Genomic DNA, 15,759 nt, shown 5'->3' with positions numbered 1-15,759 from the left:
ATTAAGTATTTATGTATCACAGTGTGACTGAAGAGCTGCTTCCCGATCCTGCCAATTCTTCATTATAGAAATTCACCCATCATGAGCAGTCCTGTTGGATTCAGCTGAATTACTCATCTGAATGGTCAGGAGAACATGCTCAGTTTTGTAAAACTGTTCTGTGTGCTGATGCAAGTGTCCTGAGTGCTCAAAGAATGCAGTTCAGTGCTTAGCTTTGCCTTTCCTTTTCTAGGTTGATAAAGTGCTGTCACCCCTTGGCGACTGTTGTTCCCTAGCAAAGTGCTCTTCTGGTGACAGGCACATCCCCATCAGCCACACGTGGATTTGATGGGAGACTGGGCTCAGCCTGCAGCCCACTTTGGTCTTGCAGGCTTTCGCCCTGCCAAGGTTTCCCTCAATTATCGCCCTAGCTCTACTTCATCAGTTGATATAATGCAGAGAGGCTCTCTTGAGCCTCTCCAGCTCTCTCCATCTCATTGTACACCATGCTCTGAAAAGGATGCCAAAGTTTAGGCAAGAAGGTGCTTACATCCATGCCAAGACTAGGACCTCTGCAGTGGAGATAATGGTGAAAAACTTAAGGGTAGAAACTGTACAGCTGTATTCCCACAAGTTAAAGGGGTGAAGTCCCTTTTAGTACAAAATTTTTTTTGTAAATTATTATTTAAATTATAGTCTTTTCTCACATGTTAAATAGAGACATGCTGGAATAGGAAGCTCAGAAAAATGTACAATATTTTGGAAAAACAGGACTTGCCTTGCCCCCTACTCTGACTCCAGGGTAAGTCAGGGGCAAGTGTGATGTTAGCAGTGCAGAGTGTGCTGAGGCAACACACAGAGCTTTTACTAGCAACAACCAAGGACCTGCCTGGAAGGAGAAGGGATGAGGAATCAGAAGTATCTGATAAATCTAATGCTGTGGTGAGGTAGGCCTGATTCAAACCAGCAGGCATGAATGTCTCAGACAACCAGAGCTGATGGTCATGTGCCAGATGTGATTCATTAGCATTTTGACTACAGCAATGCAATATGGTGCACCAGCAAGTGGGACTTCTCCCAGCAGGACATCCCAGCCTGGATGTGGCTGGGAGCATGGAGCAGCCATGCTCGGATGGAGCTGCACCTCCCCATGCAAACACGCCCTGAGTGAGGCAGGGCAGGATCCCTGTGCCAACTTGGGATGAAAAGGCAGCTTTTAGCAAAATTATCACAAAACCAAGCCATAAAGTCAAGGCAGGAGTCTTGTGCTATTTATTTTTGAAAGAAATGCTCTATTTACTTGGCTTGGCTGGATAATTTTCAATACCCATTGTGGATAAAACACACAGATAAGCTTGGTGCTTGTAAAGGAAAGCTGTGAGTCTTGGCAAGTGGGGGTCATTACTGCTAGGGCTTCTGCTGTTCTGGAAACTTTTGGAACTCGTTCAGGGTTCTTGGAGGAGCACACTGGCTGCCTAGCACTCTTCAGGAATTCTGGCTACTTACAGTCTTGGCCTCAGGCGCTTTTAAAGCTAATTCTCAAGAGATATGCAGATCTAGCCTGCCTTTCTTCCAGCTACTGTTTCGCCTGTCTGCCTAGCATGAGTGCACATTTGATTCACAATTAGCAACAGTCTGCAGAGATTCAGAAGTCTGCCCTGGTGGTCCCTACTGGGCCTCACATTGCAAGATCTTCCTATATGTTTCTGCAGCATATAATTGCAACAAAGATATAAAATAACTTTGTAACTTTGTTCAATTTCTGCTTTTCTTTTCTTTTTTCCTTTTAAAGCACCTTATAATGCTATACCTTAAAGGTCATGTGAAAATGGAAATGAGATGCAATTAACTCAAGAGACCTGGTGGAATCTGTGTTTATAAAGATTCTGTCATTACCAAATCCATTCTTCCTCATGGCATTTTCTGTATTACAGTCTTGCCTCAGCTTTCATTTAGGTTATCTCTGCGACCCTAAGTACTAAGAATATAAAAGCTTCCAGAATCTAAATTACTAGTTTGTGGAATATATTTGTCATCGGATATGTTCAAAGATATATGTTAAATGTGTAACAATGTCCCAGCTTTCATAATGAACATAAAAGAAATCGGAAATAAACATAATTTACTTTTCCTAATGTGTACATTAAAGGTATACATCTGTCTGCGGACATATTCAGACATACATGATGAAAAATCTTGAATATTAGAATCATCATTTTGAATCTCTGTCACCTAGGCACTTCAGATCCCTCAGACCTTAAACTGCAAATACTTAATGAAGCCTTCAAATATTTTAGCTAAAAGTTTATATAGAAAGGGTTAAAATAAGGTGTCAAAGCAGAGCCTGTGCCTGTGCAGCACAGGTGGGGATTTTAAATTTCAGTGTGTCCAAGCCACATGGTCTATACAGAAAACACATATTTGTGCACACTGTGCTTGCACACAATGCACTGTTTCTTCTCTAGATTTAAAGATTTAGGGCCAGACTTGCTTTTTGCTGTGTAGCTATCCATTTTACCATCCTAATAAAACAATATTGTCAAATATACTTCTCTTTGTTATAGTACATCTCAGTATCAATGAAGGTGGGATAATCAGATTTACAGGGATTTGATTCTCACTGTTTGAATAAGTGCATTGAAAACTACTTTTTTAATGCCATTATGATAATGCCACTGTAAGTTTTTTATATGCTCATACTTGTGTGAATTACATAGGAGATGCCAAAATGTTTTTTTTTTCAATACTGTTCTTAAAAGGAAGAGCTGTTTTGGCTCAGCTATATTTAACACCCCCAACATTTTTTTTAATTCAGAGCAAAAACACTTATCACTGATATCTATGTAGAATACATAAGAGGAAATACTGCTCAAAACATAAAATCCAATACTGGATAGTATAAAGTAAAGGTCCTTTTCCCTTTGTTTTCTCAAACTCTGTTAGCCTAATCAGAGCAGACAGACGGGACACATAAGGTTAGGTTTTGCTCACAACATGTTCTGTGGTCAGACTCCTATAGATTTTGGAGGTGAAGCCATGAGACTTTCAGAGCTAATGGTTTTGCCTTCCTTCCCCTTAATGTGCCTAAGCCAGCACTTTTCTCCTGCCAAAATCACTCACCTGTTCCTGCAGGACTTTAAGCATTGCTTGTGTATGAGTTTGCTCTTCCTTTGCTTGCTCCAGTTCAGATTTTTTGTTATTTAATTCTTCCTGTATACTCAGCAATTGCTGCACAAACAAAAGAAGTTTCTGGTTAGCCTTGTCTGGATCCAAAGCAGTTTAAAATCCCCAGTTTGACAAATCCTCATTTCAAACAATGTTTTGCAGTCTGCTCCTACATTTATTATTGTTGCATAATCTGCTGTGTCTAAATGGACCAGAGGTAAATTGTTTTCATCTGCATCTCCTTCTGCGGCAGTGCACCACAAGTAATGCATCTGTTAATGTGCATTAAGCTATTTGTTACATTAAAGCAGAAACTCCTGGTACAGTATGTCACCCACAGAGTGACAGTCACATTCGTCTGAACCAAAATCTTATTTGTAGAAGTATATGTGGTGGTTTTAATAAGACTGGGGTAAACACTATGGTACATAAATAATTTAAAAGCACAGCCCTTTAATATAATTAGTCATTGGCCCACAGCCATTTTCATTCTATGCAAAGCAATATTCTGGAAAGCTTTCAGACTGACTTGCCAAGAAGACAAAGGCTTTCCTTTTTTTTAATTTTTTTTTGTCTTGTGCTGCAATATTTTATTAGATCAGGAAGACTGATGACCTACAATCAATATATCAGCCAGGAAGACTGCTGATCTACTGTCAAAACAAAAAGCTATGACCAAAATCTATTTTTATGAAGAGAATTCTGGGATGAAGGCGCATATTTGAAAGCCCACGTCCCCTGGTCTTGGCTAGCTTTAGATTCTGCATAGATTTATTGTGACTGTCAAGAGCAGGTCAGTAGATTTAATTAATTCTGAAATACTTATATGTTTTTGCATTGATTTGAAGAATGTTAGACAGTGATGAAGAGCAAGAGCAAACAAACAGGTCAAGAAAAGAGTTCATGCATTTTCTCTTAGTGAATAAGAAAGGAAACTATGATTTTCTGGGGCAACATATTGCTTGTTAGCACACTCCATTTGAAGGACTAATTGAACTACTAATTGCTTTACTAACATGCATTACTGATTTAACCATGTACCTACATCTAAAGCTTAGTTTTTGGTTGTGCTTAGGGCTGGTGGCTGACTCAAACTGATGATGCAGGTGTTCAGCCTCTTAGTAAGTTACAGACAGCAAACCTAGAAAAAGTCTTGGCCTTGTTCCACTGCACTGGAAGTCCCAGGCATCAAAGGACATGGTGTCAGCATTGTTTTCAGAGTGACTTGGAAACAGATGACATTTCAGGGACTGGTGGAGTTATTGGTAGTGTGTTTCTGTTGTAAGTGAACATCAGTATGATGGATTAATTCAGCCACTGAAGTAAAAATCCATGTGGGTATATGTCTGATTATATCTCACACACTCTACAGTCCAGTGGAGTTGGTTAGCTTTTTGATGGATCATGCCGCCTGGACTGTTCCCTGGGAGCCTTCAAGAGACATTCTGCTATGTTTTCACTCTACCACAGCACAAGGTCATTTTGAATCTCTAGACTTTTCCATTAGATAAATATGTGTCTTCCACTGAGGCTCATACCCAACCAACTTTTGTGTGGGAAACTCTGCTTTGGCATTTCTCAAACAGGGACGTGTTCACCTTGCCAGTTGGATACTACTTCCCACATTTTCAGAAGATACGCTGGATTTGTGGAGATTGCCATAGGTCACACATTGATACCTATGCAGGTTCCCATGCAGAAGGGTCCATCTAGTCACCCCATGTAAACTCATGTTATAACATACCTTTAAGGTTCACCTAGGATAGGTCTAGCTGATATCTGCAATTTAGAGAGAATGGACTCCAGTCCTCAGAAGAGAAGCAGAGAACACAAGACACCAGAAAGATGCCATAAGCCCTCTCAATGGTCACTAGCTGAAGCACCTGAGGTGTGATAAGCAGACTGTCACCTACCTAATAGCAGCTGATGAGATGTCCTCTCGTTTGCAGCTGCAACCCATTTGACCTCACACACCTGAACATATAATGAGAAAGGAGTCTTTGCTCCCATTTCAGAGCCTTCTCTGAGCAGGTATGTCTCACCAGTGTGGCCAGACTCCACCTTCATCCTGGTTGAGAGATTTTTACTCCAGCTCTAGGAAAGACCCTATATGCCATCCTTTAGAACAACATAAAATCACATCTGGAAGATCCCAAGTGAGTTTTCATTTCATCTTGCCCTGGAATAATCTTTCACTAGTGAATGACTGTTACAAAGAGGAAACCAAGATTGACTCTTGGGTTGAACTTGTTTACACAACTGAACTTAAACCTCCTTCTCTATCCCACCCACCTCCTCCCCATGGTTCTTCCATGGCCACATTTCACTTATTGCAGATCAGCTCACGAACTTCCACTGTTTTGTTTCCACATCTCCCACTGTGATCTCCCACTGTGATTTAGTCTAATTATATATCTCTTCTTTTGACCCCAACTTTTCCTGTGTTGCGTTTAAGGCAATTTTTCCAAAACTGTCTAAGCATGGGAGGAATTGGTGTGGAAGACACTGAGAGCATGAGAGAGAGAGGGAGATGTGATGCTCTGCATCTTTGTACTTGGCTCTGGACCAGCGAGGAACAGGATTCCCAGGAAAATATCCAACATTCTCAGTTTCCCTGGGGTAATAGAGTGTGCATTCTTATCAGACTATGAGCTACAAAGTGCTTGATAATAGATAAAACCTTCTAGCAGTCTTAGTGGTTAAACTGTCAACTGTTGAAGGTCTACTCTGTGTGCATAGGCTCCAAAGACAGTAAATGTGTCCTATTTTCACAGGGGTGGAAAGCAGAGTAACTGTAACTAAGATATCCTATTCCCAGTCATACATAGGGTTTTTCATTCACAGGACTGGGACCTACCCATTCAACCTCCAGAGATGTCAAAATTATTTAAAATTTGGCGTCATCCCTTGCGTGTTTAACTTTCTTTTTCTCTCCCTCATATTTATCTCTAAAAGCTGCAGAACCTGCTAATTTTGCACAGGTCGTGTTTGCATATTTCTTTTTCCAGAGTGGTTCATGCTGCAACCAAGAAGTTGTAACAAGGAGTTATACCTGCCAAACAGCGTATTTTTCTCCTTTAGTCTTATTTTGGAAAATAAAGAAATAAATGTGACTGAAAAAATATCAGCCTAAGACAGATGAACAGCCTGAAAAATTTCAGCACAAACATGTGATGTTTGGCAAAGTTAGAAGCAAATGGGAAAAGGATCTTACACTGGCAGAAATTAGACAAGTTTCATAACAGGGACTGCTGTCATGCCTGCTTATAAACAGACAGGTTTTCCATAAAGATTATAATGAATGATGCCAAGATGCAGGTATTAATTATTCAGAATTACTTTGTTTTTCTTACATAAATGTACTTATTAAAAATTGATCCTATAGATATTTCTTTTGCCCTTCAAATTTCTTGCAACTACATACCACAATCAATCAAAATAAAAAATATGCTTGGTTTCAATAATTGTGCTGTCTGATACTGTTCCATGTACTTTGCCATCTCACACAGCCTTTCTGCCAGAGTTTCCCTGTGTAGGAAACTGACCTACTACACTGATGGTCACCACAGCTATACAAGTGTCTGTTCTTTCCATCTTGTCTCATATCTCTGGCCATTCCCTTTAAGCCCTGATGTTCCCAGCTTTGTGACACAGCATTCAGACAGAAGTTCCCCAGTTTTATCAGGCAAAGAACTGATTTCACGGCTATACAGCCAGGAAATATCTGGCTCATATTTCTGTTTTATTTAATGTCCCCAGTGCGCAATTCTTTGGGTCTGTGAGGGTGCCCTGCGTGTTATGGAATTGTCTTTTCCCTGAACCAAAATGCAAGTGTCAGGAAGCGGAAAAGCACACCACAGAGCTCATCACAGCTCTGATGATCCTGAAGAGAGGCACCTGCAGAGCTCTACCAGTAGCAGCCTGGAAGCTCAGCTGGTCTACATGCAACCAAAAGCATTTGTCTACACAGCTGCCAGCTTGACCCTAGGAGATGGAGCTGTGTAGTAGGACCAGATCAGACTGGCAGACATCACTAATACCCTCTTACTGGTATTTCCAGAGAGGAGATGGGAAAGCCAGAAAGAATTAACCCCCTGGTTGCCTGTCCAGAGATCAATCAATGCATTTTAGACCACCCCAAAAAAATGCAAGACATTGCTTCCAGTGGCAATTCAGGAACTGGTCTGCATAGAAATGGTAGATATCACTATTCCTTCTTTCATGAGGACCAAATCCTCCCTGTACATAATAAGCGGGTAGCTAATTTCATTACGTGGGGTGAGAGTGTGTGTTTTATTTTGATTTTTTTCCTCACATTCCCACTCCAATGCTGAATCCCTGCCAGAGACATTTCAGTACCACCCATATTGCATACATCTCAAAAGTGCAGACAGAAAATTACCATCTTAAACCAATCTTCACAGCTTCTGAAACATTAAATATAGATGGCATTATTGAAGCCAGCTGAATTACTCAGGCTGTGTACAATGCAGTGCCAGTGTGGCCAAGAATGCTAACAACTGAGCAGCACACACTGCCTCGGAATGTATGAGAAGTCCTAAAGGGAAAGTAATGGCTTGATGTTGTGTAGCACTGTGCAGCCATGAAATACTCCTTCTCTTTCCTTTCCTCCTCCTTGCCCACAGTTGTTCATTGCCCCCCAAAAGGCAGTGTGGATTTGAATATAAAATATGGACATACCTAGAAGTGTGGTCACATCCCAAGCCTAGTTGGACAAACAAGGATCCCATAAGGAAAGCATGATTTCCAGCATGAAGCCAACAACTTTGCATGCTAAGAAAAGGGAGGCAGATCAGAAGCGACCACAGGGCTTGAGGCTGTACTTACGATGCTGTAAGGCTGACAGAATAATGAAAAAGGAAAACCAACATTTGCCACAAGTTTAGCAGTTATACTGCTGAATGGTCCTGCCTCTGCTATTTTGTTTATGATTTTCTCTACAGCTGCTTGAAATGAAGTATGAAAACCTTACAAAGATCTTAAAGAAAGGGCAGTAAGGAGGACCAGACAAAAGAACACCTCTGGGGTGGGAGTGCTGATGTTGATCACAGATTGTGCAGGCAGTTTCAGCAAACCCAGCCTGTTCAGCCACAGGAAGGAGGCGCAGACTCTCCCATTTATGGAGTAGCCGCAGAATGCCCAGAAATGATCTCTGTTAAAGCTCTCTGAAATCAGTGTATCAGTCAAACAGGGATGCTCTTATGCAGCTTAACTGAGCCAACTCAGTTGAATGCTCATCTTCAACACCCAGTGAACTCAGACAAACTGGATTCTCCTGCCCATATAATGTGTGGAAGAAACATATTCGTATTACTCTCCACTTACTATCTATAGGAAATATATAAGAAAAATGAAAGAACAAGAAAAATAGATTCATTAGGTGCCTAAAATGAAGGTGGAACTTATGTGTCTCAGATAGGCAGGCTGTATCCCAATCAATGCTATTTTTTTCAGTCCAAAAGAAACCAAGGCATTCATGTAAAACAGTAATCCTGGGAAACAGAACTCACTTGTGCAAAAGTGAAATACTTTCCCCAAAACTACACAAGAATCAGAGGTCTGAAAAGTATGAAACCACAGGCATTCAAATGACTGCAGAGTTCACCTAAAAATTAAAGCACTCACTTAGGATAGCAATTTCTGAAGTTTTATTATATATTTTCTTTTTTCCCATGTAAAACCTTGTTCCATCTTTTCTAACTTCATCTTATATAAAGAAAAAGAAGTAAAGAGTTTGCCAAATGTAAAATGACAAAAATTGCAAGGAAATGAATGTTTTGAAATTCTTAGAAGCTGTTCACAAATACAGAGAAGAAGGATGGTAAATGTTTCCTTTCATAATCCTCCTTAGGTAGGAGGAAAAGAAAAAATGAACTAAAATGAAATCAACCATTTGCAAAATAAAAATACAAATCCCTATCCCAGTACTCCTATGGACTGTCTGGAAGAGTGTCTTTCTCTTTTTGCAAGACAGACAAGATTTCATATCACAAATGGCCAGCACATGGCAGGCTTGAATAATGAGAAAGTGACTTCCCAGCTGAGCAAATATGCATTAGTAACAAGACGCTGATGAGGCCTGACAAATCACCAAGGAAACAGGAGAATGTGAAAGACAAGTCAAAGAAGCTTTAGAAATGAGCCCTCAAGGAAGTTAGCCATGTTGCAACACGGCATTATTAAAATAAAGAGTATGGCTGTGGGTCTGGGTTTTTTAAGGGATTAAAAAGAAATTGTACAATTGCATTGTAATAGTGCAATGTTTCTCATCCCTGCCAGCTCTCAGGGACCAGCTGTGTCCCTGTATGTATGGATGACATTATTTGGATGGATCATGGGGTTTCCAATGATGAAAGAGGGCTGGTAAAGAGGTACACGTGGATGAACCGCCCAGCTCCTGCATGACGGGCATTCACCTGCACAGTGAGTTTTCCTGGCTCTCTGGCCAGAGGCAAAGACCATGCTGAACTTGTTTGCTCTGCATGTTAACCACCTCAGAGGGGGCCGAGGAGCTGGACACACACCTGGTGGGGGAATGCATGGGGTGGCACTAAAGAACAAATCTGTCCAGCTGCTTCCTTAGGGATATTTGCCATGCTTCCCTTCCCCTGCTATTAGACAGACTCCAGAGGTCCTACAGCTCTACAATGCTCTGAGTAGCTGCAGGCAGGCATGTATTCTAAGAAATAAACCAAAAATAGAAAACAGACACATGGACACAGACACACTGTAACTACCTAGAGGGAGGTTACAGAGCAGGTGGAGTCAGGCTTTTCTTGAGTAAGGGTTAAGGACAAATAGACAGCAAGAAACATATTTATTACACAGCAGGAAAATATTCCACAGTGAAGGTGGCTAACCTCTTGAGCAAGGGCTTAGAGAAGCTGAGCTGTACTGAGACCATAGCTGGACAAGGTCCTGAACAAAACTGAGATGACTCCAGAGATGCCCCTGTTTTGAGAAGAGGTGTACCTGACCTTCAGATGTACTTTCTGGCTTCAGTTTTTATAGGACTCTAGAGAATAGCTGATAGGAGAGAATTAGCTTTTAATTTCTTTTTTTTTTTTTTCTGTGAGACTTAGCAGTTCAGCCACACCAGCTACAAGAGGCATTGTTAAGGGCTGGGCAGCAGAGGAAAGGAGAACATGGGTGATGCAATGAACAGTTTAAGACGCAGTCTACAGCTTTCCTTTGCCAAGTAATTTTCAAGTATACCTCTTACTCATCAAGACGGACAAGTTGTCTTCTACAAGTTGTCAGCTATGGACTTCTGCAGCAAATGAAGAAAAGAACAAGTCCTTAGGAATCTTACAGAATTAATCCTTTGTCTCATAATTTAAATATACTAATAAGACAGCTCTATAGCATCAGGGATCCCTCTCTGGGATCTGGGTTTCACAGGAAATTACGCAAGGTCCTTTATTTTGGTGGTGGCCTGTGACGGGGAGAAGCCTGACAAAAGCCCACTGAACCTCATCGATAAAGCTCCCTCCTTTCTTTGCTAAATGAGGTGATTGGGATATCACTTAGCCCTTGACTTTACTGACAGCAGGTGAGTAGATCCTGATCCTGATCAAAGACGCCCAAATGAACGTCATGTTCTCCCTGCCCTCATATCTGTCCTACAAGGCAAGAAGTTGGCACTTTGCATGATGCACAAAAGAAGACATGATCATCTAGTCATAACAACATCATCTTCTCCAGCCTTTCACCTGTACTGTCCATTGTGGATAACTCCTCACCAGTTAATGGCACTTGAGCAGTGTGATCCCATCTCTTCTTTCATGGGACTGAAAATGAGCATGATAGAGCAAGCCTTTTCTCAACCAACCAAAACATATCTTTTAAATTTTGATTTCCTATTCAAGAAAAAATATTTTATTTATTTTGATGGGGAATAAAAATTTAATTAGAAGAACAATATTATGGAAGAGAATCAATTTACCCAGTGTAATTTCCACTGAAACACAATTCCTAGTAATGGAAACAGAGTTCTTAGCACTGATAGCATCAAACACCATTGGAAATTCTAATCAGCAAGCCAATGCTAGTATTTAGGATCTTTTAAAAAATTCATGTAAGATCACTGGACTGTAAAACTTGTAAGATTTGTCCTTTACCACCACTAGACTACACAACCATGCTAATGAAGACATTAGTTGATTTATTTAATATTGTAAATAAAATGTGTGCACCCAATTATTTATCTATGAAGGGTTTATTCATGCTGCCAATCTCAGTCTAGCTTTACCAGCACTAGCAGGAAAAAAGATGCTACTCTCCCCCAACTTACCACTAGAATAGCTGTTGGGAATATGGTGCCTAAAGTATCTGTGGGCCCTTATTTACACTCCCCTAATATTATTGAAGTGGTGGTTGCAGACGTGGGAAATCAAACCCTACTTTCAATAAAGAAAGGTTGTTAAAGAGAGAAGAGAAGCCATTTGGCTTGTCTGAGATCTGGTAAATAAATAGCACTTAATTGCCAGCTGCTTTGTTTTTTTTCTTTTTATATAATCAAAGGAGTGTTTTCTGGAAATTTAAGCATGGATTGGACTGTACAGAGCCCTGAAAAACACAAGAGAACTAAGGCAACACTCACGGGAACATTTCTTTCTCTCCTGGGAGATCATATATTTCTTAACCAGTTTTCAAATATCAGCCACTGGGTGAGAGAAGCAACAGGCATGGAAGTGAACATCTGGATGTTGGGTCCAGTCCCTCCCACTTAATTTGTATCCATTCCCTTTAAGGTCATCAGTACCACCATAACTACTCCAGTGCCACTTTTACAGGAGAAAAAAAAAAAATCTAACTGGAATTCATACTGTAGGAGTAGCAATTAAAAGCCTTTCCAACATAATTACTCCAGTCTGTTTATTTACCAGGTAAAGTGCAAATAAACGGGTTTTTTAAAAATCTCTTATTTATTCTTCTTTAAGAGAACTTTGGAGAAGAATCAGTTTATAGTTGTGCATAAGTGCATTGGTTGGGTTGTATGCTGAATAGATGTTTGGTGAGCAAGAGGTAGATGGAACAAAAAAAGGCTAAAAATCTCCTCTGCACTTAGGCTATATTAATAAATATAGCCATAACGTGCTCCGTCTATTCAACAATGATCTTAATTTCAGTACTAAACTGCTACTAGAACCTGCATATTTAAAGGTATATCATTGTTATAATGGCCATGGCACTTACACAGCACCAGATGCAGCAATTTTCAGCCACCAGCATCTGTGTCTGTGGCTTCTGACATTTCAGAACATTTGTATGTGACAGAAAGGAATGTCTGTGTCAGTTAATAACATGTGTGAAGGATCTGAGACCTGCAGACCTCAATGCCAGCTGAGGTTTATTGGAACTTAATAGGTGGTAGATTGGTTAAAAGATTGATGAGGAGAAAAAGCCTCACGATGCCCTGCCGTCTGTTGCAACCTCCTGCAAAGAAATGTTCTTTTTGTCCCTGCTCCCACTGAAAGAGTGTGGACTATGGGAATATTCAGTTCTAGTACTTGTATGAGAAAAAGCTATGAAAAAAAGAGAAGGAAAGACCTGAGAAGTGCCATCTTTGTTTGTAGAAAAAACTGCTAGGTCCATCTGAAAATGGATTGGCTCTGCTCTAATGGCTGGGGATGGTAGAAATCCAATTAATTTCAAAGGCAGCATAGTGAGGTCAACACTAGTTAACTTTGGATTTTCCACTCAGAAGAGTTACTATATTTTACAGGTACATGGTCTTGCTGAAAAAGCTGATAGATGCCTCTTGTGACACCTCAATTAGATAAAAGGGTTGTAATCTGTCTCCAGTGATGGTACTGTGGAAAATGTGTGCTCCCCACAGTTTGTATCACCTAAGATGCACCACCCTCCTTTGAGGGAGCAATGAGTGTAAAAAAGGGAGCTGCAATGCACTCCAACAGCAACTCCTACCCTCCCAACCACAAAAGTGAGACAGACAAAACAGTCCTATCCTGCATGAACACTGAAATCTTGAAATGAGGTGTAGGGCTGGATATTAGGAAAAATTTCTCCAGCAAAAGGGTTGTGAGGCTTTGAACAGGCTGTTCAGGGAAGTGGTGGAGTCACCATCCCTGGAGGTATGTAAAAGATGTGTAGATGATGTGCTTAGGGACATGGGACATGGGACATGGGCTTAGCGGTGGACTGGGCAATACTGGGTTAATTGTTGGACTTGATGATCTTAAAGTTCCTTTATCACCCAAATGTTTCTGTGATTTTATGATTGCTAGTCATATGGCATTTATCAGAGCTCTTTAAAAAGGTATATCAGTCTCAGATGCACCTGCTATTTATTTTACCTGTTAAATAGTTAGTAAACTGCAAAAGAAAGTCCTCAGTAGGTAGGAAATGTCAGGAGCAATGTGGCCTTTGCAGAAAGACCTTGAGCTGCATATTAAAAAGCAAGGACAGGAAGGTATTGAACAGGTGATGATTAACTGTGTAGTCTCTGCCTGCGGCACCAAATGGGGAAGGGTCTCTGAGGTATACAAAGCAAAATGCACAGGCAGAGGTTCTGGCAGCTCCTGACTTCTGACTTCAGGCTCATAATCTGCATTGCAATTCACATTAAATTGGTATTCTCCAGGGAGAAAAAGAAGAGAAGACAAAAGTGGACTCTTATCACACTGCATCAGAGTGACACCCGTGTGGGTCATCAGCAGGGCCAGATTATGTTCAGTCTCCTGCTGAGACATGCTGAGCTGAGTTGGTGGCACTCACAGCAGTGTGTCAGCCTTTATGCCAGCCCTGCACCCACCACACACGACTGTTCCCTTTGTTCTGGCTTTCCAGCTTGAGCACTAATTTTAAGAGAGGCACAGCGGCGCATCCCCTGCTGCTGCAATAACCCCGTGGCTGGGCTTTAATGCACCCCTGCCAGCAAAGGGGAGCCTGTGCTGTCACTGTGTGTTAGGAGTATGATCCCAAGCCCAGCCAGTGATTCAGACCCCTTAGGGGATGTGGGCAATGAGGTTCCTCTAAAATATTTGTCTCAGACACACCTCAGCATGTGCAAGAGCAGAACTGTAGGCAATTGTATGCATTTCCTGGACATAACATAGATGGGAGCACGGTTTAAATGGGGATTTGTGGCTGACACCCTTGCCTGCAGGAGCTAAATTCAGCCCACCATGCTTGGGGAGTTATGAGAGGAAAGAACATTATCCTACATTTACATGATGCAGTGAAGCACCATGCAAAATTACCAGCCTATACGCAAATGTATCAGTTCAGGAATCGGCACAGCTACAGAAGCATGGCCCCGTACCTTGGCCAGTTAAGCCTAACAAAAAAGGTAGAGCTAACTTGTTAAATTAGAGTCATGCTAAAGGACATGTGCTCTGTAGACTCAGGACTAACTTGAGGCTTAAAACTTTGCACTGATTGCTGTGCTGTGGAAGTGGTTCATGAACAATCCTGGATGGCCAGTAAAAATCTAAATTTTACTTGAACACATGCTAATGAGTGTCTTCTCCTATGTGGAAAACTGACATTTTTTCAAAGGCTTGCTAACACTATTAGTTTCAGACAGATTGCATAAAGGATCTCGAAGTGACATCATTAATTCAGTAGAGACTCATTGTCAAATTCTGAGCCTTTGTTTCAAAGCATAAAGGTGGCAAATGCATTTCTTCAAGAATTATATTTGATGGACAATATACATTAAAAGTGTATTTATCATGCTTTGTTCTTGGAATGGCTGAAAGATTTTGTTGAAGATTTTTTTCAAAAGAATTCTGCTTGCTATTCCACATGTAATATGCTAAAACTAAATGGTTAAAATTTGGAGAAATTATAACCCCACTGAAAATTGAGGCTTATAATTTCAACCATTAAGCAACACTACTAGGTGATATTTTCTGCACTACCTATAGCCATGTATCTGATGAAATATTTCAGACAGAAAGTCAAGATTAAAAAAATTCTTACAGCTGTGCTGTGAAGTGTTGTAAAAATAGTTACAACTAAAACATCCTTTCTTGTGATCACAGACTTTTTTTAGAGTATACTAAACACTGCTGGAAAAAGAACCATTTAAAAAGTTATCTTCTTGGTATGTGTGTTCTCATATAGAAATAAATTGAAGGCAATACCACCTATGCAGCAGTGACAAGTTAATTCAATTTCCATCTCAAAATCAGGTAAAGGGTATCACATTTGTTACCATGGATACAAGACATTATTTCCATTTGTTTGAGATCTCACAGTGGGTATGAAATTAAACTGTGACACAGTTTTATGGAGGAAGTTGACTAAAACCCCATAAGTTCAATGTCATTAGTCCAAAGGATTTTCTTTTTTCAGACACAGCAAATAAGGAGGCTGCCCATAAGGTACACTTCATAAGCAAACATCTGTGTGATTTTCCTGGTGCTACTTTAGATTAGTGGGAGTGATGGAAGAGAAAATAAACATTCATTTCATCAGTCCTGCAAACACAAGGAAGAATCCTGAAAAACATCCAGATGGTAGAAGTACATTAAAAATACATCGGTGTTGTGTTATTTGCTATTGTTTGGCACCAAATATGTTTACAAAAAATGTCTTGATTCTGAAAATGCATCCAATTTTTCT

The 15,759-nt window shown here is 40.5% G+C and overlaps 1 protein-coding gene across 8 annotated transcripts in view; it reads right to left on the bottom strand.

Annotated features, from left to right (window-relative positions):
• ENOX1 (ecto-NOX disulfide-thiol exchanger 1) overlaps positions 1-15,759 on the bottom strand; it is a 362,929-nt gene that overhangs the window by 26,398 nt on the left and 320,772 nt on the right. For all 8 annotated transcript variants that reach the window (XM_068182225.1, XM_068182224.1, XM_068182223.1 and 5 more), the window contains one exon: positions 3,100-3,207. In XM_068182225.1, coding sequence (XP_068038326.1) covers positions 3,100-3,207 — 108 coding nt within the window. The remainder of the gene's footprint in view (positions 1-3,099; positions 3,208-15,759) is intronic.

Source organism: Anomalospiza imberbis, chromosome 2 (genome assembly GCF_031753505.1).
Source record: "Anomalospiza imberbis isolate Cuckoo-Finch-1a 21T00152 chromosome 2, ASM3175350v1, whole genome shotgun sequence".
Lineage (NCBI taxonomy): Eukaryota > Metazoa > Chordata > Aves > Passeriformes > Viduidae > Anomalospiza > Anomalospiza imberbis.
The sequence above is the reverse complement of the archived record's forward strand: the minus strand, read 5'-3'. Positions and strand labels throughout refer to the sequence as shown.